The 26,115-nt window shown below is 24.3% G+C and overlaps 8 protein-coding genes across 8 annotated transcripts in view; 5 read left to right on the top strand and 3 right to left on the bottom strand. All coding sequences in view use genetic code 6, as the record gives it.

Annotated features, from left to right (window-relative positions):
* Positions 1-1,577, bottom strand: part of TTHERM_00347920 (CBS domain protein) — a gene marked incomplete at both ends in the record, with an annotated part of 2,179 nt that extends 602 nt beyond the window's left edge. The window contains 6 exons of the mRNA XM_001022947.2: positions 1-361; positions 428-669; positions 744-818; positions 988-1,171; positions 1,268-1,420; positions 1,515-1,577. The exon at positions 1-361 is cut by the window's left edge and continues 62 nt beyond it. Of these exons, the coding sequence (XP_001022947.2) occupies positions 1-361; positions 428-669; positions 744-818; positions 988-1,171; positions 1,268-1,420; positions 1,515-1,577 (1,078 nt within the window). The remainder of the gene's footprint in view (positions 362-427; positions 670-743; positions 819-987; positions 1,172-1,267; positions 1,421-1,514) is intronic.
* A 1,083-nt stretch (positions 1,578-2,660) lies between these two features.
* On the top strand, positions 2,661-3,988 carry TTHERM_00347930 (hypothetical protein; the record flags this gene model as incomplete). Its single annotated transcript, XM_001022948.2, has 5 exons — positions 2,661-2,963; positions 3,051-3,198; positions 3,266-3,393; positions 3,450-3,551; positions 3,614-3,988. 5 exons carry the CDS (start codon positions 2,661-2,663, stop codon positions 3,986-3,988), a joined length of 1,056 nt encoding a protein of 351 aa, XP_001022948.2.
* Positions 3,989-4,897: 909 nt separating this feature from the next.
* On the bottom strand, positions 4,898-6,726 carry TTHERM_00347940 (transmembrane protein, putative; the record flags this gene model as incomplete). The annotated part of the gene is made up of 2 exons (XM_001022949.3): positions 4,898-6,542; positions 6,608-6,726. The coding sequence occupies 2 exons, from the start codon at positions 6,724-6,726 to the stop codon at positions 4,898-4,900; spliced, it is 1,764 nt and encodes a 587-aa protein (XP_001022949.2).
* Positions 6,727-7,913: 1,187 nt separating this feature from the next.
* TTHERM_00347950 (tetratricopeptide repeat protein) lies at positions 7,914-9,281 on the top strand (the record flags this gene model as incomplete). The annotated part of the gene is made up of 2 exons (XM_001022950.1): positions 7,914-7,953; positions 8,014-9,281. 2 exons carry the CDS (start codon positions 7,914-7,916, stop codon positions 9,279-9,281), a joined length of 1,308 nt encoding a protein of 435 aa, XP_001022950.1.
* Positions 9,282-9,759: 478 nt separating this feature from the next.
* Positions 9,760-10,260, bottom strand: TTHERM_00347960 (ubiquitin-conjugating enzyme; the record flags this gene model as incomplete). The annotated part of the gene is made up of 1 exon (XM_001022951.3): positions 9,760-10,260. The coding sequence occupies one exon, from the start codon at positions 10,258-10,260 to the stop codon at positions 9,760-9,762; it is 501 nt and encodes a 166-aa protein (XP_001022951.1).
* A 328-nt stretch (positions 10,261-10,588) lies between these two features.
* On the top strand, positions 10,589-10,930 carry TTHERM_000347959 (hypothetical protein; the record flags this gene model as incomplete). The annotated part of the gene is made up of 2 exons (XM_012799541.1): positions 10,589-10,607; positions 10,797-10,930. 2 exons carry the CDS (start codon positions 10,589-10,591, stop codon positions 10,928-10,930), a joined length of 153 nt encoding a protein of 50 aa, XP_012654995.1.
* A 43-nt stretch (positions 10,931-10,973) lies between these two features.
* On the top strand, positions 10,974-14,300 carry TTHERM_00347970 (kelch motif protein; the record flags this gene model as incomplete). The annotated part of the gene is made up of 10 exons (XM_001022952.3): positions 10,974-11,056; positions 11,277-11,366; positions 11,509-11,818; positions 12,177-12,694; positions 13,133-13,519; positions 13,598-13,725; positions 13,775-13,865; positions 13,920-14,039; positions 14,102-14,158; positions 14,222-14,300. The coding sequence occupies 10 exons, from the start codon at positions 10,974-10,976 to the stop codon at positions 14,298-14,300; spliced, it is 1,863 nt and encodes a 620-aa protein (XP_001022952.3).
* A 1,885-nt stretch (positions 14,301-16,185) lies between these two features.
* On the top strand, positions 16,186-25,701 carry TTHERM_00347980 (adenylate/guanylate cyclase domain protein; the record flags this gene model as incomplete). The annotated part of the gene is made up of 23 exons (XM_001022953.2): positions 16,186-16,257; positions 16,360-16,434; positions 16,547-16,662; positions 16,791-16,905; positions 16,967-16,996; positions 17,083-17,214; positions 17,278-17,500; positions 17,561-17,768; positions 17,828-18,233; positions 18,297-18,726; positions 18,793-19,550; positions 19,610-20,115; positions 20,178-20,568; positions 20,677-21,868; positions 21,921-22,046; positions 22,098-22,240; positions 22,370-23,109; positions 23,193-24,006; positions 24,077-24,561; positions 24,625-24,865; positions 24,932-25,232; positions 25,291-25,382; positions 25,447-25,701. The coding sequence occupies 23 exons, from the start codon at positions 16,186-16,188 to the stop codon at positions 25,699-25,701; spliced, it is 7,851 nt and encodes a 2,616-aa protein (XP_001022953.2).
* Positions 25,702-26,115: the final 414 nt, after the last annotated feature.

Here is a 26,115-nt window from a genome sequence, read left to right as displayed (position 1 = left end):
ATGCATTATTTTCACCCACAATAGGTACAGATGATACCTTCCATTTATTCATCATAACATCAAAGGCGTTATATGTAGTGTCAAGATGATTACATGATAAAACTTCTTATATGCAAAGTTAATCCATAGCGTAAGAAATAGGAATATCGTATTAATCATCTTTTTCATCACCTTGGAAATCTTACGTTAGATTTCTAATTAAAAAGAGCAAAATATCTTTATATGTCAGGATACCTACAACTAACTAACTTTCCTAATCTATAACGAGGATTCTGTGTATTTTATGTTCTATCATTTTTGAGCAAGCTTCTTAAAGTTTCGCTTCTAAAGTCACAGATATGAGTTCCTTACTTTCATACTCCTATTGGGTAATAAATAAATGGATAATTAATAATTTTTAGTTGAATACAATCATTTATTTATTTACATCTTGATTAAGTATTCTAAACCACCCTCTTACAGAAAGTTTTTGTAAATCTGAAAGAAAAATTTGTTTCTAATCTTCATTAAAGGGGTAGTTTTCTGCATGAAACTCTTACTCTTACCCTTTAAGCTTTATGCTTTGATTCATAGGAATAGATGTTTTGTTATTATTTAATTTAATGTCTTCGTCCTCCATTTCATTTTCATTCTTACTATAAACTCCCACATCATTATCATCGGCCATTTCTATTTTAAATTGATTTCATGCTTAAAATATTCTGTTGCTTGGTTTTAAAATAAAGAGCAAATAAAATTAATACAATCATCTTCATTAAACTTTTTGAATTCCTCTTGAAGCTTATCAAATCCTTGTGTTTATCTTTAGCTATCGCTTACTATTAAAGTTAAAAATAAATAATAAGCAAAATAAAGAATATCTACAATTTTCTAATTAAAATAATTTCAAAGTAATTTAATTATCTCAAATTTTAATGCCAAAATCTTTATTTTAATGGTTTAGAAGCTGAAAAAAAGCGTTAATTAATTAATTTTCATATGAATTACAAGGAATTTAGCCTAGAGCGACGTTTTTATAGCTTTTCAAAATAATATTGACAATATCAGAATAAGTAATAATTCCATCAAACTACGATGTATCCTAATTCCAAATAATAGCTTCTTCAAAGTCATTTTTTATAACTAAATTCATGGCTTCGGCACAAGAAAAATTTTTATCTATAACTACTACCTTTTAGATTGAAAAACAAACAATTAAAATTGTTTCTATGCATTATCTTTAAATATTATAATCATTTTTTTTGTTTGTTGGTAATAAATTAATTACTTATGAGTTTTTTGGTAAGCAATCATAAACTTTATTTTCGTATAGAAAAGCATGTATAGAATTTTTATAAGATTCCTGTTTTAATAAAATAAAATTATCACTATTTTAGGCCTATATTATATCGAGTTTTATGTTGATTTCTTTAGAATAGTTCTATTTATTTTTTAATTTGAATTTGAAATAAAATGTTTGTTATCTTTTTAAATTCAAAATAAGCTAATTCTATTGCAATGTGAATACTTTTTACATTTAATATATCTTCTCTACTTTACACTTTTGGAATCAGCTTTTTTTAAAACTCTGTGTCCATTTTTCCTTTTAATTCCCTTTTGAAATCTTTTGCTTTTAATATTGACTGCGGACTACTTACTTACTTATTTATTTATTAATTATTTGCTTAATTATTATTTTATTGAATTCGATATAAGAAACAAAAATAGTATGTATTATTTTACTTATTTTTATTTTTACTTAATTAATTAATTAATAAAAATTATAGATATTATAAATGATAGTTAGTAGCTTTAATGCACTATCAAAATCCTTCTTAGATTCATATTTTTAAAATAGGGATATTAACTAATAAAAATAGATATGTTTTATTTATAAGCTGTGTTAATACTTAAGATTTCATTAATTTGCTAATCAAATGATTGACAAATATGCAATTACAACAAAAATGATTCAACATTTAATTTTTTAATTCATTCAAAGTTCAAATTTAAAATAGACTTGCTTTAACTTTTAGAACCTTCTTAAACTATTTTAATTATTCAAATATACTTGAAAATAATTTAATAAAATCGTTTCAAATATTTAATTAAAAACTCTTAGTTAGTTATATGGAATTTTAAAGCATATTTTTAAAATGTTTTACTTTAATTTAGAAGAAAGGATTTTAAACAAACAGCTCTTATACTATTATTAGTAATTAGAATTAAATTAATTTGATTAAATTCGGGGATTTTTTGGTTTTTTATTCAATAATGATATGTTAATAATTTATTTCTATTCCAAGTTTTTGAATGCTTACCACTTCCAGAAAAATCTTTCTAACTTTAAATAATTTATCTAATTTACAAATATAATAGAATAAAAACTAAGAACACTTTTTAAATATCTATAAATATCATGTAATAAACAAACTTACTAAAATATTCTGAATGAAGTATTTCTTTAAGAACATTAAGGATTATTAAAAATGTTAATAATAAAGAAATAATGCTTAAATTTCTTTATGCATTTCAAGGACATAAATAATAGAAGCAAAAATAATTAATCTTATAATCAATAAAATTATTGATAAATAGTGTTATTAATTTTTAGTTTTACTATTTAATATCTACAAAGTTTATTAAAAATTATCATATCACCATAGATAGCAATTATCAAAATGAATACTTAAAGACCTAGAAAAAACTTTAAAACCAGTGATGGTACTCCAGAACCTATGAATCAAATTTAAAATTTTGGTGAATAAGCTCACTAAAACTAAGCTAGCTATTAGAAATAGAATTTCAATAACTCAAACAACAGTTATCACCACAATAATGCTGCATCTAACAATTCTAAAAAAATTAAGAAGCCTAAGAATAAATTGAATTTAAACAAATTTCACTAGCCTATCTTTAAAAAAGAAAGTGAAGGAAAATTGCTTAAAAAGAAAGCAAGAGACTTGCAAAGATTAGTTGAAAAGGTATTATTCACTCGATATTTTTCTTAACAAATTAGAATTTATGGCACGATTTGCATTAGTAATCTTTAACAATAATTCATAAAATAGGAAGGTGTTGCTGAAGAAATCATTGAGTCTAAAAAGGTAGAATTACAAGAAGTAACTTCCAAATTAGAGCAAAGAAAGAAGAAACAAAAGAGATTGGAAAGAAAAGTTAAATTTTTACAATAAAAATATAAATCTGTTATGAATGTAGGTAAATAATCTATTCACATATCTTCTACTTTAGAAATAACTTAAATAACGCCTACTTTACTATTTAGAAATGAAGAAAGTTTTGAGATCACTAGAAAAGAATGAAAAACTTATTTCACAAACCTTAGATGACGAAAAAAGAAATGATTTATTTGCAAAGAAAAAAGAATTATAAATGAAATACAACTACATCAAAGTAAGCTTTTGTATTTTCAAAAGTGCAAAAAAATAATTTATTCTATATTTATATAGTATTTCCCTAAAGACAAGAAGTATCTTTCACTCTTCCCTAATTAAGAAAATGAAAAAATGGTAGCATTAAGAAATAAGATTATGAAGGAAATATAATCTAGAGTAAAAAACATATTTAACAACAAATGAATGCATTTAATTAATACCATATTATTTAATATTAGATTGAACAAAAGGAAAAATATCTTAACAAGATTGAGCTCGATCCTAAGAATAAAGAAGAATTAGAAAATAAATAAAAAGATAAAAAGTAGAAAAAGAAAGTAGAATAAAGCGAAGAAAGTGAAGAAGATTCATAAATGGATATTGAAAAAGATAGTGAAGATGATTCAAGTGAAGAAGATGAAGAAAAAGAAGTTAAAATGCCAAAGCTTGGTAAAAAGCATGTAGATAACTTCTTCGTCGCTCCTAATTCAGGTGTCGATGAAAAGTCTTAAGTTAAAATTATTGGTAAAGATGGTAGAGTTCTAAAAACTGAATAAAAGAAAAAAGCTTTATCTGACAGCGATAGTGATAGCAGTGATGACGAAAGTGATTGAATTATTTTAATAAATTATGTATATTAAGTAAATAAATAAGTATAAATGTATCAAACATTTCCTCCTTTAGAAATATAAATTAAAAATAGCTTTAAATATAATTTTACCAAAATTTAATGATAAAAAAATGAATTAAAAAATTAAAATAGATTAAATTTTAAATAAATAGTTATAATGAATAATTTTTAATCTAAAAGTCAATCTTAATTTTAATTTTATTCTGTAAATTTTAGTTTATTTTTTTACAATTATAAAAAAAATAAATTTTTTAAAATTAAACTTTAATAAAAAATTTGAAGATATTTTATTTATTAGTTAATTGACAATATTTTAATAATTAATATTATTAATATGAATTGATTGTAATTCTTTATCAAAATTTATATTTATTTTAGTTCTATCTTTAAGTAAGGATTTGCTTTTTTCAAAGAATTTTAAAGATATTAATTAAGTAAAGTAAGATTTAGATGAAACTTAATTCAAAAGTATTAATTACTATTTTTCAAAGTATTAATTATAATTTACAAAATATTTATTTCATATTAAAATTACTTTCTAATTTAATTTAATGTAAAAAACTTTAAGTAAACTATTTGAAAAAATGAATATATCATTTTTTTTTGTTGTTAAAGTCAATATTAAATGAATTCAATTAAATAATTTTGTTTTGAATTGATTCAAAATAATTTTAAATTTTAATTTTCTCTTAAAATAAATACGAATAAATGCCATTACTTATTTTTGAATTAGGATTGAAATTTTTTTTAGAAAGTAATATTTATTAATATTTACATATGAAAGAATATATAGAATAAATACAAGTAAGTAAGAATTTTGAATATATTATTGAAAGTAGTAAAGTAAAATTTATAGTTATCATTGAATAAATAATTTTTTATAGTAAATTTATCATTTATCATTAAGATCATATAGTATTAAGGCTGGTAGGTTTATTAATTGAGGAGAAATGTATTTATCAAATGCTATAGTAAATAAAAGATTACTATCAAAATAGTTTTGGGTAAACTTTAATTGTATATTGTGTTTGTATTGCTCATTGTTAATTATTAAGTTCATCACATTTTAATTTTGTTCTACTCCATAAATGCTGTGTCTACTTTTTAGTATTTCAAGAATGTTGTCTTTTTATAATCTATAGCAGAGACTTAGAGGAAGTTATTTCACTTTTGATAAATAAGTTGTCATAAATCTTTAGTGAAAAATATCTTTGTCAACCATAAAAACGTCAGGCTTGACGAGGATTGTTTTGTTTATACTTATAAATCCTCCTTGCTATTACAAGTATATTAATTTATCTAAGAAAACTGATTTCAGTTAGTATTGATTTTCATTTTCAACATTGTTAGATTCTTCATCCATAGTCTTATTCAAGTCGTTATCAAATATAAGGGGCTCATTAAGAGATGAGTGTCTCTAGCCTTTATAGTGTACTTTTATGTAAATATATCTTAGATTTTAATTTTTTAACAAAACATTAATAATCGTAGACAAACTTCCATTAAATTCTTCGTCTATCCAGTATTGAGTTAAGCTGTCCTTAACTTTCTTTAAGTTAAATATTAGACACACTATAGTGAAAGCATAAATAAGAATGTTGAATTTATATATTTCATTTTGAACTGATATAAATTAGTTTTTCAGGTCATCATCAATATTTTATGGTACATATTTTGATTTTTAAATAGGATTTTTATCAGATAAGAAGGTTGAGATTAAGATCATAGATAAGAGTTAGAGAAAACATCTAATAGGACGCATTCTATTTTATTTTAGACTATTTAAGTCGTTTTTTAGGCATTTTTAGTTGAGGTTTGGATGATTAAAGAATATATTCAAGAGTGGAATTGGGCTTTAAACAATTGCTGTTTCTATTAACGCAAAAACAAGAGTTGGAGCTGCAACTATAAGGGCTAAAGATAATTTATCAAAATATAAAAAATTTTGTGAAGATAATATAGCCCACATTCCATAATAGCTAATAAAATGTATAACATTCCTTATTAAATAAGTAGAGTATTTGAGGAAAGAAGTTTTGAGTACATTATTCATATAATCAGCATAATAAATAAAAGGCTTTTCAAGAGAATTTGTGAAAGCAAATCCTATAAAAATCATGTTAACTATGAGTACAGCTATTTCAATCTGAGAGTTAATGATAGAATCATAATCAATTATATGACGATAAATCATATGTTAGTTGAAGTAGTAAACTATCTGTAATATTGTCATGGGTATTATTGATACTAGCAATTTCAAGCGATAAATGGTTTTAAATATTTTAGAATTCTTTTTAGTGTAATAAATAACAGCAAAAAAACCAAGGTTAAAACAGTCGAGAAGCCAAGCAAAGAACCCTACCTTGTCTTACCATGCTTTAGAAATCATAAAAGTCATAAACTTATCCAAAGAATACAAAATAAAGTAAGTAGTAAAGAAACCAGTGTAGTCTTTTGATTTCTCTGCAACATAAATGCTCAAAGCAATATTGGCATAGTAAAAAATGCTGAATAGAATGGACATTGCATTCTAATATCTGTTATAATTCAAGTTCTTAGCAATCATTATGATAATAAGTTAAAAAATAAATGGGAATCTTACTTAGGCTTAAATTTGAAAATATATAAAGCAGCAAGATATTCTACTTAATTTAATTCTTTTTGCTTAATTTATTAATATAAAAAATTGTTAATAAATTCCTAGCCAATATATAAACACATACAAGCATAGGTACATCAATTAAATTTTAATTACATTTCAAAAATACTTCTTTTCATTTTAGTTGCTATTTTTAAAGTCAACTACTTTTTTTTATAGTAAATCTTCATTGTATTTTTAAGAAAATTTCCATTTTTTTTCTTTGTATTATTTTATTATTTCTTTACAATCCATTTATTGAGTTCAGGTAAATTTTGCATCCATTTCCCAACACAAATTGCAAGGAATAAATATAGATATTAATTAATTTCTAATCTTTCAAGCGAAAGCATTATTTTCAAATGATAAGTTCAAAATGCATTATTATATAATTTGTAAACTCTTACAAGTTGGCTATATTTATTATTTAATCAAAATTTTTTGTTGATTTCTAACTATTTTTTCTAATTTAAAAAGGATTAATTTAAAAAAATTAAAATAATAAACAAAAAATAAAAATATTAATTTATTTAAACATAAAAAACATATAAATTTATTTATTTATTTAATTAATAATAATATTTTTAAAAAAAATTTATTTATTAAAATAAAAAAAATATCTTTTTTTGTAAATTTGAATTTTATTCTGAAAATCAAATTTCATTAAAGTGATTTTTTTAAAGATTTTTTTCTAATTTATTTAGAAATTAATAAATAAACTTGATATTAAAAGTTTGATGACTTAAAAATTAAAAAAAATATTTTAAATATAATTTTATCATACATAATAGCTATTGCAATTAAATTTATTTTACTAAATGCAGTTTTGTTTATTCGTATTACTTTTTACATGTATTTTATTTTTTTAATGTAAAATTAAATTTTATTTGTAATAATTTTTATCAAATTAAATTTATCATTTAAATATTTCTAATATTTTTTGCTTTATTAAATTATCATTTTAATTTGATTAGAAATTTCTTTCAAAGATATTTATTAATTTATATTCTTCAATTTATTTTATGGAATTTAAGGGATAAATTTTATCTTAAATTAAATTAAAAATTATAAAAAATAAATATACCTCCCTTCTCATTCTTATATCATAGAATATTCCTAGAATACTAAATTAACTATTTTGTTTTTTAAGATAGAAAAATTGTTTGTAGATAGAAACAAAATTCTGAAATAAATAAAAGTATTTAATTTGATAAAAATTTAATTAATCAATTAATTTTGAAGATTTATAAAGATAATTAAAGCGAGTAAAATGTCCGAGATAGTTTATAAATAAGAATCAGATCCTTAAAGTAATATTTGACTCTAAATACTTAGAAATTATAATCATTTCAAAAATATTCAAAATATAGCTCTTTTGCAATAAGAAGTTAGTCAGGCTCTTCAACAAAAGCAGATTTTTTAAAGTGTTGAGATCGTGCAAGAAAATAATGAAGAAAAAACAGAGACTCATAAATTAGAACAAAAACTAAATTCTGAAAACTCACCTTCAAATTCTCCTGGAAATCCATAAGAAGAAGAAGCTCCTGAAGTTTCTAAGTAGTCAAATGAATAATTCTAATAATTGCCAGTGTAGGAAACCAGCGAAGAACAAGAAATTGATTTATAGAAAACAGTTATTGTAGACTAATCTAATTTGAAGTCATAAGAGGTTACTTTTACTGAAAAATAAGAAGAAAAGATATAAAATGAAATTCCAAGTAATAATGAATAAATATAAATTTAAGAAGAAGTTAAGTAAGAATAAGTTTAATAATAAAATTAAGAAGATGCTTAAAAAGAAGAATAATAATAATAATAAGCTTCTTCAGGTACTGCTGAAGCAACTAACACTATGTACACTGTAGATAAGAGAATGTAAATAGCAAATCAATACAAAGACTAAGCTAGAGATTTAATTAAAGAAAAAAAATATCAAGATGCTTTAGTGCTTTACCAACAAGCTCTCGATATCACTAATCCAACTTACTTTAGATATATTAATGAGCAAACAAAAATTGAGTATTAGCAACTATCAACTTAGTTGCTTAACAATTTAGCTATTTGCTACTACAACCTAGGGTAATATTAAATTGCCGCTCAAATTAGTGAACAAACACTTATCATAGATCCTAAAAACTTGAAGGCTATGTACAGACGTGCAGTTTGCTACAAAAACCTAGGAGATTATGAAAGAGCTTACGAGTGTATTAAAAACGCTGTTAAGTCTGGTGGAAATGAAAGCAAAGATATATATGCTGAATATGAAAACATCAAAAAACTTTACAAAGAATATATAGATTTAAATAAAGAAAGAGAGAAAGAAGTGTATGGAAGAATGATGAATTCAAGCAAAGTTTCAGAAGAAAAGAAGAAATAGCAATAATAACTATAAACTAAGTAGGACATAGATGCTTTAATTAATTCTCTTTTCTTTTTTGGATCTTCAGCTATGTCTTTCTTAGTTGCTTCTAAGATTATGAAAGTAGATGTCACAAGCAAAACTGGATTTTCTCTCACTGGATGTTTAGCTTCTTCTATCTATGCTTCTTACTACTTCGAAAAGAAGTGGGTCAAAGGTGTCTTTGGTCTCTGTGCAGCATTAATCTTCGGATATATGTACAAAAAGTAATTTGCATGATAATAAAAAAGAATGCAACTTGTCAAAATAAGAATATTTCTTTACATAAATACTAACTTATCATTTATTTATTTCTTATTCGTTTTATATTTTCTTTGTTTAAAGAATATAAATTAAGTTGGCATGTAGATATATATTATTTGAAAAGCTTGATTACCATAAGTTTATAATTGATTTTGCTTGTTGGTTGATAGAAAGTTGTTGGAATAATTAAAAATTGTTTTTAATACATTTATTTATATATTCTAAATGACACTTGTATATTTATTCTTTTATCACAGAATAATCAATCAAAACTAGATTTATTATTAAGCATTTTTATAAAGTTTTTATTAAAAGATTGGAATTAATTATTTGAGCAAAAATATAAAATTATTTTATTTTTTGATACATAACTTAGAGTTATTTACAATAAGCAAAAAAATATAAGAAGATGCTATTCAATTTTAAATTTTTTAACTAATATAAATTATAAGTTTCAAGGTTGATATGGAATGTTATTCGCAAATCTTGTAGCTTAATCTTTTAAATAATCATAGTATTCTTATGGGTTTTTCTCATATAGCTATTTCATTTTTTCGTTAGCAGGTGAAGAAATATCAGGAGGTAAATCAAGCATTTTTTCTAATTCTGTTGCTATATCAAAAATACTAATTGAAGGTTTCCATTTATATTAATCAATAAATGGGAAACAAACTAAGCCATGTCCATAAACATGCATATGAGTGAATTTATCATCCATATATACCTTTGGGGCATTTACTCTTAAATCACCCTATAAAACTATTCTAGCTGTATAAACGCCGCCTGCCAAATTTCCATCTTTGCCTTTCCAGCTGAATATAAACGTGTTATAATTAGGTAACCCGTTTTCTATAAGAGGACCAAGGTATGACCAATTAGCAGGGAATCTGTTAATCTTTTTATAAGTTTCTATTCTTGAAATTTCGCTTTGAATTCTTTTATCAATCCCTTACATCTATATATATTCACTACTATTTTTTTTTTTAAAGTTTTAAAGATTTTAATTAATTAATTAATTAATTATTAAAAATTTTGATGATATTTTTCCTATTTTCTTGAATAAATTTTTCTTGGTTCTATTATTCATGAAAGCAGAAAGAATATAAAAGCAATCTTAGAATGGGTTATTTATGAAGCAATTTAACTAATTACTTTTAATAGACATTTAAATATCTTATTATGGTAAAAATATTTTAGAGGCTTTAGAAAAGTAAGGCTTTAAATTAAAAAATTTAAGAAAGATATCCCTTTCTAAAAAAAAAGAATTATCATGAATTTTAAAGATGCACTGGCTCGCTCATGGTAAAAAAAAAACAAATGATTATTTGAATTTATAAATTTTAATTTGCATACAAATCCTTTTAATATAATAAAAAAATAAATGGCAAATGTCAAGTAATTATTGTGAATATTTGGATAAATCCACAATTTAATTATACTTGATAATGGTAAATTGGCTTCTTTGGTTGTTAAAAATTACATCGATTTTAGGATTTGAAAATAATCTCACATTTACCCTTTTGATGATTTACTATATCAAGCAAGAGAGAGGTAAGTCCAATAAAATTAATATAGGAAAAATAGAAAGAATACTACAAGAATAAAAGATAACAAATACAAATTGATAGGTAAAGGATTTATTTGTTGAATAGGAATCATAAAAGGCGCATGTAGAAGACAGAAAAAGTTTGTTAAAACTGCGGTTATATTCATGTTGGTTTATGCGCAGCAAACACTACAGATTTTATATGGTATGAGCAACTACTAAATTAAATAAATTCAAATTTTTCTCATTTATTTTCCCTTCTTTTTCCAAAATTGAAAATTTTTTTCCCTTTTTTTCTACCTGCTTCTAAATACTTTACCTCTATCAGAAAATCATAATTGGTATTTGCATCTTTTTGAGATGAGCAATGAATTAACAGCACCTTTATTTTTTAATTTTATAACTGTTATATAATTATATCATAGGAAAAACGGCGGAAACGTGGTATTTCTAACAGGTTCATGGAATTAATGGCAAACATCAATAAAACTCAATAAATAAAATGAGAATCCTTAGTAATTAGCATTAATTATTTTTTAAGATTTTTTTTTACAATACTTTCATAAAATAGCTCTCTATTTATAAATTAATTTAAGCATGATGCGTTAATGTCAGATAGATATCCATAATATTAAAATAATTTTCTATACAAAAAAGCTATTTTACATGTACGATGAGCTTACAAGCAGGGACATATTAATATAAATTCATAGTAGATGGTAAATGGACATATGATTAATCGTCGCCTTCAGCAGAAGATGGTTTTGGATCTTTTAATAATGTTATTGAAGTCGTCCCTCGTTTAGTCGTTTATGACGAGACTGAAGAAAGTGAAGAAGACGAGAGAATCTTAAAATAAATAGAAGGTAATTAAAATAAAACTTAAGAGCAAATGAATATTGATAATTGGGACTATGGTGGTAGACTTGTAAAAATTACAACAACTCTTGAAGCTCCTGATATTAAAGTAATTTAATTAGTTTTAAGGAGATTTGATGATATAAAAAAGTATTTAGTGCAAATTAAAAATGTTGGATGTCATTTGATAACTCCCATTTTAAGTTATTATTAGTTTAGAATATACTAAAAGTTAGAATCTTTTTCAAAAAGGATATTTAGTTAGATTTAAGTAAAGCCCACAAAAAAATAAAAACAATCAAAACGAATATAATTAGGAATTTATTTTAAAATAAATCTGTTACTCCTATTGCTTTATTTATTCTTTAAGTTTATAGCAAACAATTGTGGATGGATGAATTGATAAATTATTAGCACACATTATATTTTATATTATTTGTAAAGTAATGCATTTTTTTATTTTGTAGATCAAGGGCTCATGGGACAATTGGCAAGCTGATTAAAAGATGATAAGACAATTTAACAATTATAAAAATAATTATGAGAATATCACGAAATTAAAATTAAAGCCTGGTCGTTATGAATTTAAGTTTATGTGTAATGGAATATTCATGCATGATCCCAATCAAAAATGCATTAGAAATCAATACGGAACTTACAATAATATTATTTATGTAGAATAACCATCTTCTTCATTAGTAAGCTATAGCAACGCTATGCTTAATAGCATGTCAAAAATAAAGTAGCCTGAGTTAGATTGCACTCGCTTGGTTTGGAAATCACTGTAATTTTAGCATGTATCTTGGGAGAAAATGAGAGGTCAAATTCAAGGACATTCAATGAACAGAGTTGGTGATTATATCTATATATATGGAGGATATAGAGGAAGCTACTTAGATACTATGTGGGAAATGAATATTAATACATATGAAGTTGATATTGTTGATACCAAAGGGTCTGCGCCAGAGGAGAGAGCTTATCACTAGTAAAATTATTTTTCATAAAAAGAAGGAGTTGTTTATTAATAAATAAATAAGAAAATGATTGAAACATAGTTTCAAAAGTTTAACATAAATATCATGTGAAAAAGCATCAAAGGAGCTTATATTAATTTATAACATTTTTTAAATCGTAAGAAGATGGCATTTAAATAGATTGAATAAACAAATAACAATGTAGCTAGAAAGCTAGCTAGCTAGCATAGAGCTTAATTAAATTATATCCTTAAGCAAACAAGCAATAAATCAATATGCTAAAAATCTATTTTTGATTAATTTTAATAAAAATTTATTATAAAATATCCAATAAATTCTTACTGCTAGCAACGAAAATAAGATTTAATTAAATAAACTCTATAACTATATAATTTATTTATTATAATTCCTATTAAATTTAATAATGAGTAATCTATTGTTTTATATAGGATCAACAATTTTGGTAATAAATTGCTAATGTATGGTGGATTAAATAACGAAAGAATTCTAAGAGACTATTATGTTTACAATACTAGTACAAGATCTTGGGATGCAGCAGATCTTAGAGGCATAAAGCCATCTAAAAGAGAAAAAAATACACTCTCCATTTTGGGCAAAAAAGCACTTATATTGTTTGGAGGTTATTATTGCAGTGAAGATTTTGAAGCTGAATTCCATTATAATGACCTTTATTGCTTAAATCTTTAAAATTTGACTTGGACAGAGCTCAGACCTGAATCTGTGTTACCAGAACCCAGATTCTCACATAGCGCAAATATTTATAAACATAGAATGTTTGTATTCGGTGGTATGTAAAAAATAATGGCTTCCCCAGCGTAAATGAATTAATTAATTAATAAAAATATATCTTGAAATTATTAATATGATTTTTTTTTAAATAATTTTTAAATTAGTAAAAACTTCAACGATGTTTGGATGATTGATTTGGAACCAGTAGAAACTGAGCTTAAATGGGAAAATCTAACTCCTTTCATAAAAGGATAGCCTCCTGCTCCTAGACATGGGCACATTTCCGTGTTAGGTAAGATTTTAAAAATAATTTTAATAACTCATTTAATTTTACACTGTAGTGAGAAAGAAAATTCTAATTTTTGGTGGAAGAGGTGAAAACAAGCAACTTTATAATGATACTTTTGTATTTGACACAAAAAATAGAGAATGGTAAATCGAAATTTCAATCTAACATTAAGCTAATAGAAACTTTTTTAAATAAAGGATAAAACCTTAAATAGAAGGTGAACCACCAAGACCCAGATTTTATCATGCAGCCTGCCTTACTGATAAAGAAATAGTTATTTTTGGTGGTAATTTAACTCTCGGTTAAACTGGTATAAAGTAAAATAAAAATTAAATTTTTAAATATAGCAGTTAAATGAAACAAATTATATAAAAATAAGGTAAAAAAATAAAAGTGTTTATATACTCAAGTTTGAGGAAGATAAGAAAGACTAAGGGTATTAATAAATTATTTTTAATTGTATAAATAGATTTTAATTTTTAAAATTTTTATGCTTTAGAAATAAAAAAGTTAAAAATGGGTTTAGAGAAGGTGAGAGTGACGAAGATGAGTATGGTGAAGAATAAAAGAACAATTGAGCTAGCTATTTTAATATTTTATAAATATATAGAATTAATTTATGTCAAAAATAATTTAACTATTATATTGTACATATAATTTGATTTTTAATATAGCGTTATTTTTATATTAACAAATCTTAAATTAAGATAAAAGAAAGATATATTAAATAAATTTAATTACTTCTTTAAATAAAACTATGATTTAAGCAGATAGTGAGTGACCAAAGTAATAATAAAAGTTATCTATAGACACATTATTAAATTTTGAATTACTTTTTTATATAAAATTATATATGATTGATGCAGCTTATACATACTAAATCAATTGAAAAAAATTCTTAAAAATGATTTAAAAAAAAAAATTTTATTTTATTTTTTATTTTATTTAATTTAATTATAGTATTTATTGTACATATTTTTATAGAAGTATTATTATTTTTGTATTAATCATCAATTAAAGTATTAAGAAAAGACATATTAATAAATTTTGAAATACTTTAATAAATAAAATTATAATTGATGCTAATGACGATACAGTAAAACTTGTCTAAACTGGCAACATATGGGATAAAAATTTTACCCAAAATATGCAGGTACCCAGTTTATAGTTACATTTTATAATGAAAAAGTTAAAATATTTGCCCATGTAAACAAGCACTCAATTTAGAAGGTGCCAAGTTTTAACAGGTTTTACTGCATAATTAAAAAATTATTCCAAAATATTTAAACTTAAATGCATTTTTTATTTATTTTAAGAATAATTAAACTATAACATTTTACAGTTAATTTTATTTTTAATAAAGAAAAAAATTTGGAATTATTTTTACTAATAAAATTTAATTGATGCAGTAGATGATATTTATTAGCAATTTTAAAAAACAAACTCCAAAAATAGTTAATCTAAATTTTACTATTTATTTTAATAAAAATCTTTTGAAAAAAATTATGCTTTTAGTTTTTAAAAATAGAAATGATTATTTTTGTGGAAATAAATACTTTTGCTTTGCGTGCACTTAAAAAACTGTATTTATTAATTTAGAATAATAAATTTAGCTCATCTATGCAAAAATATTTGCCTTTTTCACACTTGAAAATAATAGTGAATTTTCTTTATTGTTTGTTATAAAAACTCTAGCTAGCTATTTTATCCAATTAATTAATGATTTGTTATATTAATTCAAATTCAATACAGAATTTTTTTTCAATTTAACTTGTTTATTTTAAAGCAATTTTTCCCTTTTTGACGATTAGAGTATTGGATAATAATTTTTATAAATAAAAAACAGATAATTTATAACTTAGGTCATTTGAAAAAACGATAAATTTTCCTTTCAATTTTTAAATGTTACTAATAGGAATTAAATACTTATATTTAAAAATAAATTAAAATGTTTGGGATTTTATTTAATCTAGCTAATGCATTTTATTATAGTGAAATAAGATATTATGAATTTATTTTTTTCAGTTTAAAAGGAAGAGTATTTAAAAATAAATTGTAATTAAACTTTAAATCTTTAGTTTTATTGCAAATAAATAATTGCAAAAGATTATTAAGCTGGTAAAGAACCTTAGCATATATGATTACTTTTTCCTGCTTTAATTTTTGATTTGCATCAACTTCTTTTAGGAGATAGTACTTTTATAAATTCCTTGATTGTTAAAAATAAGTCGAGCGTGAAACATAGTTTCTTGAATGTAAAGCCCCGCAAATTAAAATAGCAAGAGAAAATAAAAAATAAGACATTGAGATTACTTGAAAGAAGTAGTTCTATTTCTGAAAAGTAGTTTTTAAAAGAATTTGATTAAAATTAATTGAATTTATCGATTCTATAAAAATATTTGTAATAAAAAAAGATTCAACATTTCTTAGAAGAAGGAAATAACAGAGAATTTGTTTCAAGAAATGTTTAAAGGTTAGTAATCAAACGAATTTAGATGTCCAAAATGCAGTTAGGAAGAAGAAAAGAAGTTAACAGTAACAAATATTTTATAATGATAAAAAATTGGTTATTATGATCTTTAACTAGTTTCAGTTTATTTCTCATTTTTCTACATAATTTGTAATTAATAAAAATAGATTGACATCAAAAGAGGTAGAATGGTGAACCATTCTTCAGATAAGTCAAATAAAATATCAACAAGATTATATACAGTAATATATTAGCTTCAAAGCCAAGAGAAATAAAGACTTCCTTTAATTCAAGAATTTATTTGCTCTTGCTTTCCAGAGCTGATTTTTTAATTTAAATTGTTTTTGTTAATAGAAATTTTCTTTCCTGCCTATAACGTTAATACAATTTTTCAAGAAAACTGGCAATTTATTCTTCCTAGCCGTATCTCTTGTCATGTTAATAAGGAACTCTCTATCGCCATTTAAATCGTAATATTTACTTGATTTAATTAATTACAATTAATCAATTTTTAGTGAAACTATCAATCAAACAACTGCTTAATTTTTAACATAACGAAATAATTAATATGCAATTTTAAATATAATAAATAAATTAGATGGATTCTCATTTCGCCCTTAATTTTTTATCTAATCGTTTTTATTCTGAAAGAAGGATACTATGAATATTTGCGCTACCAAAGCGATAAATGCTGGAATGATAGAAAGTGCATAGTAATTAATTATTAATATTTATTTATTTTAATAATAATTTTTTATCTTTAAAAATAAATAGAGGGGCTTTCTTGAAGATGTTTAGGTTTTGGTAAACTAAAATAAAAATTATTTTTAAATCAATTTTATAATTTAAGAAACTTACTTTTTTAATATTTTTACTTTATCTTATAATAGAAAAAAAAGAAAAACGAAATTAAATAGCTTTAGAAAGAATTAACTAAACATAATACTCTATCTAAAACTGAAACTTTAAAAAATCCAAATGCAAATTAGGTTGGTTTCCTTAGATCTGCAACTGCAGCAGTTGTAAAAATTATTGTTTGAATTTTCATTTTAAAGGAGTTATAAAATTTGTTTTTTATATTTAAGCATCAGAAGTAAACTGATGTAAGCCATGTAGAAGAAGTTAAATGGGCTGATGTTCAAGTAGGTGATATTTTAAGAGTTTAGCATGGTGAGTATGCTCCTGCAGACATGATATTATTAGATTCAAACTTTATCCGTGATAAGCTTCCTGTTTGTTATATAAATACAATGCAGACAGATGGTAAAGAATGTAGCAGAGAAGTAAAAGCGAGTATCTTAACAAGAAGTAAAACGGCTTTTTTGTCATCAAATACATTTAATTGTAATTTTTATTTGTTTAAAATAGTTAGTTAAGTGAAAGATCCTAAGAAATCTTATTTCAATAAATACAAAACAAAATTGAACTTGAAGTTAATTTATGAAACTCCCAACCCAAACTTGGAGCAATTTTATGGAAACATGCGTCTAAAAAAAGATCCTAAGGAGGAAGAATTAACAATTCAAAACTTTATTCCAAGGGGATGTAAAATTGAAATGAATAAAGATAAAGATTGGTAAAAATCAATTTAAACATAAATTATAAAAGTTAATTTTATAAAATTAAATAAAACAGGATTTTCGGTTTAGTAGTTTATACTGGAATGGACACTAAAATTATGCTCAATAAACCTAAGAAGACATCTAAATACTCCCATATTGAAAAAATTACAAATTATTACTTCTTAGCTAATATATGTTTTATAGCAATATTGGCTATTATTAGTATGATCGTCATTGTCGCTAAATCAAAGGATATTGCATTTTTGCTGAAGGTAGAACCAACGATTTCAGATAGTATCAGGTTTTTCACTTATATCATCCTTTACTCATAAATGATACCACTTTCAGTATACTTCATATTAGATGTAGTGTAATTAGGTTCAAGCTTTATGACAGAAAAAAGAATGAAATAAGCTTCCGTCAATAAATTTGATTTCTTCAAAATTAAAAATTCTGACTCACTATGCAACCTTGGATAAGTATTTTTCAAATTAATAATAAAGAAAAATAAATAATAACTTTTAACAAATTAATTTAAATAGATTGACTACATTTTCATGGATAAAATTGGTGTACCATTTTAAGGCGAAAAGAAAATATGCTAGCTTTTATTGCAGCAAGATGACTACATATTCAATCCAAAAGAACTTAAACAAGAATTAGTAGAAAAAGATTGGAATAAAATTAAAGACACAAAATATACTTAGTAATCTCCTGTTGCGACTAAGACAAATTTCAATAATAATGATTTCAAAGACATTGAAGCAAATAAAGTTGACACCACAAATATGTAGCTTAATAATAATTTCAACTTTACTTAAAAAAATGAAATTAGTTTCAATTAACTTAACACTGACAGAGACAGACCTTAAGAAAAATTGGAGTCGATTCCTTCAGAGCATAACATAGGAAGCGAGAAAAGAGATGTTAAAAGTGGCAAGCCTATTGATAATTAAATTGTTTTTTCAAGAGGTATTGAATAAATAAATAAAATTTTTATATTGATTGTATTTAAAATTATAATTATTGTTAATATAGATAAACTATACTCCTTTGAATATCTCTAAAATAAACAAGATGAAAAGCTTTAATAAAATGGTGAGAATGTTAAAAAGTATGATGAATATGAAGCTAATGATGAAATTAATTTTATAAAGGCCGACAGCATAAAAAAAACAGAAAGTCCTTTACAAGTCCCTTAAAAACCTGAAGATTTTACTTCAGCTATTGAGAAGGAATCTAAATTGTCTAAAAAATCATAAAGTGTTCAAAATTAAAAAGAAATAACACAATTTTAACAAAAGCAACAATTAAAGTAGGAAGATGGGACACAAACTTAAAAAGCTAACTAAGAACAAGATAAAACTAAAAGACTTTTTAATTCATTGAATAATAATAACAACACCACTTCTTCATCTTAAAGTAATCTCACTCCTTTAAATAAACTTGGTACAGCTAATTCTTCCAATTAGGCTCTCAGCAAAATTGGTTTATCATATGATAAATCAGCTATAGATCCTTCAAAAATAAACAGAAATTACACTACTCAGAAATTTGTGTAAAAGATACAAGATTTATCTTCACTACCTGAAGATCTGGTGTCTCTTGATCCTGTATCTCAACTAATGATCGCTATGCTTTCATGTAACAATGTTTAGCTGTCTACGTTAGCAAACCTTGAAAAGCAAACAGTTAATGAAGCCTCTTCACCATTTGATGATTAAATCATTTAATTCACTCAAAAGTCTGGATTTATCATGAAAAGAGATGAAAACAACTTCTACATCAATGCATTTGTACATAGATTTTTTAGTTTTTTGAAAAAAATAATTTTTAATTTTCTTATTTTATTCAGGGAAAATAAATTTTGAAGATAACTGAGAAAATGATAAACTACCCTCGTTAAGAGAAAAAAATATTCTCCACTGTTGTTAAAATTGAAGGTGAATAGAGCTTGAATTTCAGGGAATCGAAATATTACATTTACTGTAGAGGTGAGGCTAATATTATAAGAAATAAACTTTGGCAAATAGATGACTCTTACTTTGATAGCATTTCCACAGTATTTAAAAAGAGGGGAGTTTAGCCTATAATATTTGCAAGAAGATAGCTACAAGGAGAAGAGTTAGCCAAATTTTTATCTGCATATAAAGGATTCAAAAGTGATCCTCAGATCTAAGAAGAAGAAATGAAATAGCTTGGTATTGAGTTTGAGCATACCCTTGAATATATTGGAACTATTGGTTTGATAGATTAGATTGACCCTAAATCATAACAGTTATTCTAGTTTATATAATAAGCAAATATAAATACTTATTTGCTTTCTTATGAGAATGTAGATTCTACTTTTAACACAGCAATGTAAAATTATTACTTTAAAAATTTAATGATATTAATTGATAGCATTTTAATTTCAAAAAAAGAAATTTGAGCTTGACTGATGGCTAAGGTAAAAATGCAAATAAAGAATATTTCTGCATTTCAGAAGAAGGTGTAGATGAAATTTGGTCTTAAACTAGAAGTATTTTGAATGAATTAAAGGAGAAATTTAGCAAAAAAGAAACAAAATTATTTTCAGTTACTAATATACATGGCGATTAAAAAGAAATACACAATACAAATCCTAACTTAGATGGAGAAAAAAAGCCTACAGGAACCTTAGCATAAATTGAAGAGGAAAAAGATCATTTATAAAATAAAAGAAACTCTGATTCTAATCCAGAGGGAGATAAAAAGGCTCAGCAGAGTCCAGAATATGCAGGGGCTAAAATGTCAAGCGATGATTAAATAAAGAAATCTTTTAACTAAATTCCTGTAAAAATTATTAATTAAAATAAAAAAATATTTTGATTGAAAATTCATCATTTTACTTTTTTTAATTTCAATATTAATTTTAATTAAAAATAATAATATTTTGAATAGGCTGACAATAAGCTTGATCCTGAGCAACTTAAGATCATTAAAGGAATATCATTGAAAAAATATGAATCAGATAAAAGACAATAAAAATATTAATTATAACTAAACGGAAATAGTTTGTAAAAGATTTTAAGAGATATTAATCTACTCCAGCATTTTGCTTTTATTCTATAATTTTGCAAAGTTGTGATAGGTTATAATATGAGCCCTTACTTGAAAGGAGAGCTAGTCAAAGTAGTTCAGAATTATATGTAATTCAACCCTACTGTTTGTGCAATAGGTGATGGATATAAGGATACTGACATGATGAGACAAGCTGATATTTCTATTGAATTAGTTCATTAAAAAGATATTGCTGGCTAATCTCCTAGTAGTCCTAATAAATAGGTGGAAAATTTGATTTATAGCAATACAGGAGATATCTAACTTTCTAATATTGAGTAAATTTATGATCTCATCTTAGTTGAGGGCACAAACACCTACTTCAAATTATAGAATCTTATCTTCTTTATGTTTTACAAGTGCCTTCTTTTTGGTCTACCTCTATTCTATTTTAACTGGTATTGTGCTTTCACCGGAACTTCGCTTTTCGAATCACTTTGGGTATTTTTGTACTAGTTCTTGTTTAACTTTATTACAGTTTTCACATACGGAATATTTGAGAGACCATTTTCAACTGTGGTATTAAAAACTTTCCCTTCGCTCTATGTTTCTGGATAGGTTGAAAAGGACCGTGTCTTTTCTAACTATATTGTTAAGTGCCTCATCGAAGGTATTATACAAGGAACAATTATTTACTATGTAAGTATTTACATTGTGTCCCGTTCAGTTAGTAAATTTGGAGAAGTTTCAGATTTTGGTATGATCTCCCTAGTTACAATTTATAGTATCATTTTAGTTTTCAATTTTAGAGTTATATTTACTTCAAACACTTACTTAACATGGATTGGTTAAGCCTTTGCAATAATTTTTGTCGTGTGCTTTATTTTCGCCAACGGTTCATAAACTTTTAGTGTCTATAACTGGGTAGTCGTTACTGATTAAATTTTCAAGCGTGGGGATTCTTTTTGTGCAATCATATTTAACTGTATAACTTGTATCATAGTATCTCATTTTTTTAATCTTTTCATTATTGAAGTCTTTTTCCCTAATGTGTATTAAGCTATGGGATAAAAAATCCAAGAAGATGAAGAGAGTAAGAATTTATTCATAAATAAATGTTTTATATTTAATTAATTAATTTAAAGATGACTGGAGAGTTCTCACCAATGAAACAGTTCTAGAGTGCAGTTTAAATAGAAAAATAGACTTTAGTATCTTAATTAAAAAGGTTTTTAGCAAATCAAGCACAATTGAACCTTCAGTACGAGATAGTAAACATTTTTAAAATATTAATTTATAATTAATTTGAAATATTTTTATAGTGATAAATGCAAGCGATTCAGATCTAAGTGAAATGTAGATGCATAGATGGAGTCTTAAATTTTAGGATGAGAAGCATGAAGTAAAATATAAATATGAAAGAACCCAATCTAGTTCTCAGACTTTCAGACTCGTTTATATTTTAGTAATTAATTTACTTTAATAATTCTCTTAATAATTTTTAGATTTTTGTTTAAAAATCTTTGCTTTTTAGCTTTTAAAAAAATAATTAAATTAGAACAAAAATTAAAAATATTACTTTTATTAAAAAAAGAATATGCTTCCTATGGCAATATATGTTTTGATTGACTCACTTACAGATAAAAGCCTTGATTAGATTGTAGGATTTATTAGAGCAGGTTTTGTTATATTCTTTTTCCTCTGTACTATTTTAGTGCTGCACTAGTCTTTCCAAAATAAATACTACTCTTTTTCATTTTTCTTATTACTGCTTGGTGTAATATGCAAAATCGTACTAGATTGGATACAGACCGAATTTTCTATTGCTATGACAACTGTGATAGCAACTTGTCTTTTAACATTTAATTTTAATTTAGGTACTATTCATACTTTATTCCTTAATCTACTCAATTCAGTAAACTTTATCATACGTATTGTGGTTTTGTATTATGCTGAAGGGTATAACAAAGTTAATGTGAACGATAACAGTTAGAGTGATAAAACAACATTGAGAAAGTTCTTTGCTATCGCTTCTTTTATAATTATGGTAGTATATGTCTTCCTCATTTCAGTTTATGTTTACTATAAGAGTGAGAGAGAGAAAAGAAAATATTTCATTTCTTAATAGACAATAAAAATACAAAAGACAGAGAATGATAATTTGCTTTCAATTTTAGTTCCTAAATTCGTATAAAATAAGCTTAATTCTGGCAAGTTCGAAATGGCTGACGATCAAGATGAAGTTGCTATCTTGTTTGCTGATGTTTGTGATATGGATGAAATCATGGAAAAAGAAGGAAATAACATTGTTTACCTAATTGACGATCTTTTCAGGTATAATATATTTAAAATAAATAATAATATAATAATTTTAAACAAAAAAAATCAATTCTTATTAATTTTATTAATAAAATCAGAGCATTTGATTTCATCTGCGAAAAGCACGGTGCTTAAAAGATTGAAACTGTTGGTAAAACTTATATGGCTGCTACTGGTATTATTGAATGTGAAGTCGATTTAGATAATAACTTGAAATAGAAAGGAAAAGGTGTGAGACTTCTAAATATGGCAAAAGAAATGATTGATGTAGCATAAAATAAGAAATATGGTAATGGATATAAATCATTCTGCTTGAAGATTGGTATTAATAAGGGTAAAGTTATGGCTGGTGTTATAGGTAATCCCAAACCTCAATTCTCTTTAATAGGCGATACTGTAAATACTACTTCTCGTATTTGTGCTGAAAGCAAACCCAATGAAATTTTAGTCTCAGAATCTATTAAAGAAGAAGTTAAGAGCATGAAATTCAAATTAGTTCCCCATAAATTTACTCCTAAAGGTAAAGCTGAACTTTGTGCTTATTTCATAAAAGATTTGTAGACATCTGCAATTTTCCATAGTGCGTTAGGAAAAATCAATAGAAATAAACTATTGGCTTCTGCTAATAATCAAATGGCACCAAGACACTCTTTAACTAATACAGGTGCAGGTTAAACTTTAGCATAGAAACAGAATAATGTCGTTAATTTAATCTTCAAATCTGTACAAACTCCTAAAGCGAAAGTAACTGCACTAAAAACTCAAAAATCCAAACAATTAGATAATATTCCTTCTTCTAGACAGAATGGAGCCAATGCAGAAAATGGAAGTAAGCCAGGATCTTAAAAAAATATTAATGTAGATTAAGTTGTTATCAATGGAGTAGAAGAACATCACACTCAATAAAATAATGTAATTTATTATTATATTATAAAATATTTAAATTAAATAATTACATAAACTTATTATTTATTTTTTATAGTTGGAAACTATATACGATGATGACTATGACTCTGATAGCGATTTCGATGAGAATGAATTCTCTGGAGAAGGAGATTTAAAATATAATGGATTGCTTATGATTAAATAATCAGTAAGTGATGAAACAGTTTTTAAATTTAAAGATAATATAAAAAAAGACAACATCAAGAGTAATAAGATAATGGTCTTGCTCCTTATCTTACTATACTTTATGAGTACCTTGATTTTAATTACAGTTAAGGATATCATCGATAATTCTTCAGCAATCTTTGTTTTAAGAGCAATCTTCTGTGGAGCTTTAATCATTATAGTTGTTATACAACCTCTAGCTTATAGCATGCAAATATACAAATATCTAATGTTTGGATTATTCCTTTATGGAATAGTTCCTACTTTTATACAAGCTGATTTCAGCGATTATGAAGATCTTATCATCATATAAATTATTGAAATGCACTGCATCTTCACAACTGTTTCCTACTTATGGTAATTTCTATCTACTTTTTGACTTTATTTTAAATTTCGTTAACATATTTTTATTTTATGTAGCGCTTTCTAATTCATAGATGTTGTCATTTACTCACTTGCACAAAGCTGCTTGTTTATAGGTCTAGTTTGGAATTATCTTAATCTAAGTTATTGCTTCTTCTTCTTTACATACATAGCTTTTATATTACAAAAATCATACAGCAACCTCCGTTCCTAGTACAAGAGCTTTAACTTCTTGTCAAAGATTAGTTCTAAAAAGAATAGAATGAAAGAATTAGTCGACTAACTCCTTCCTGCTGTGGTAAAATAAAATTTTTAATCAAATAAATAAATAATTTAAAAATTCCTGTAAATTTAAAATTAAAAGGCTCTCAATAAAATGAGAAACTAAGGAAACTTTAGTGATAAAAAAGGATTAACAGATTGTTTTGATGATGTCACAGTCCTCTTTGCTGATATAAAAGGATTTACAGAATTCTCTGATAAAGTTGTAGATCCTAAGAAAGTACTACTTATGCTTAAAAATTTATTCGAATCTTTCGATGGTCTGTGTGTGAAACATCAAGTTTTTAAGTTATACACTATTGGTGATTGTTATGTAGTACTTAGTTTTATCACGGCTGAAAGACAGGACACAATAGCTGAAAAAATTGAAGAAGCTAAAAAAGGTAAAAAAATTAAAGTAATTTCAACAAAAAAATAACAAAATTAATATTTTAAAAAAAGTAATTAACATGGGTCTAGATATGATTGAGACAATTAACATTATTAAAGGTACTGCATATCCCTTCTTGAATATGAGAATTGGTATTCACACAGTAATAATTTTGATTTTTTATTTTTATTTTTAGATAAAAAGTAAATTTTAAAATTTAAATTAAGGGTAAAATAATTGGTGGTATTATGGGTACAGATGTAGTCAGATACGATGTTTATGGCAAGGATGTTATGATTGCTAACAAGATGGAGTCTAATGGTGAACCTGGTAAAGTAATGATCAGTGAAAGCACCAAATAAATGCTTGAAAAAGGAGAAGTCAATGAATATAATATAACTGAAGGTAATGAAGTAAGTGTAAAAGGAAGAAACGAACCTATCAAAGGGTACTTTATTACAAAAAAGACTGATTAATTGTGATCAATATATAAATAAATAAATATTTAATTTTAATTGATAATTTCGTGCATAGATAATTTATTTTATTGCATTAACTGCTGAAAATTTTAAACTATCCAAATTAAAAATAAATTCTAACAATGTAATTCTAAATTTTATGTTTATTTTACTAATATTTGATTTATTTTAATTTTTTTGAGTTTCAAAACTTTATTTTTTGAACTTAATCATTTTTGAAATTCCAAATTACATTTTTGAATGTTAAGAATATTAATTTATCGTAAGTTTTAAATAAAACTCATTTTTTTCCAAAAATTTTACAAAATAAAATAGAAAAAAAATATGCTTAAAAGAAATAATCATCTTAAAAAGATGTGTTACATTTACACTTCTAGTAATTTAAATTTCATTCGCCAGAGCAGATATTTTTATTTA

The sequence above is a fragment of the Tetrahymena thermophila genome (genome assembly GCF_000189635.1).
Source record: "Tetrahymena thermophila SB210 genomic scaffold scf_8254460, whole genome shotgun sequence".
Classification (NCBI taxonomy): Eukaryota; Ciliophora; class Oligohymenophorea; order Hymenostomatida; family Tetrahymenidae; genus Tetrahymena; species Tetrahymena thermophila.
This window is presented reverse-complemented; position numbering and strand designations above follow the sequence as displayed.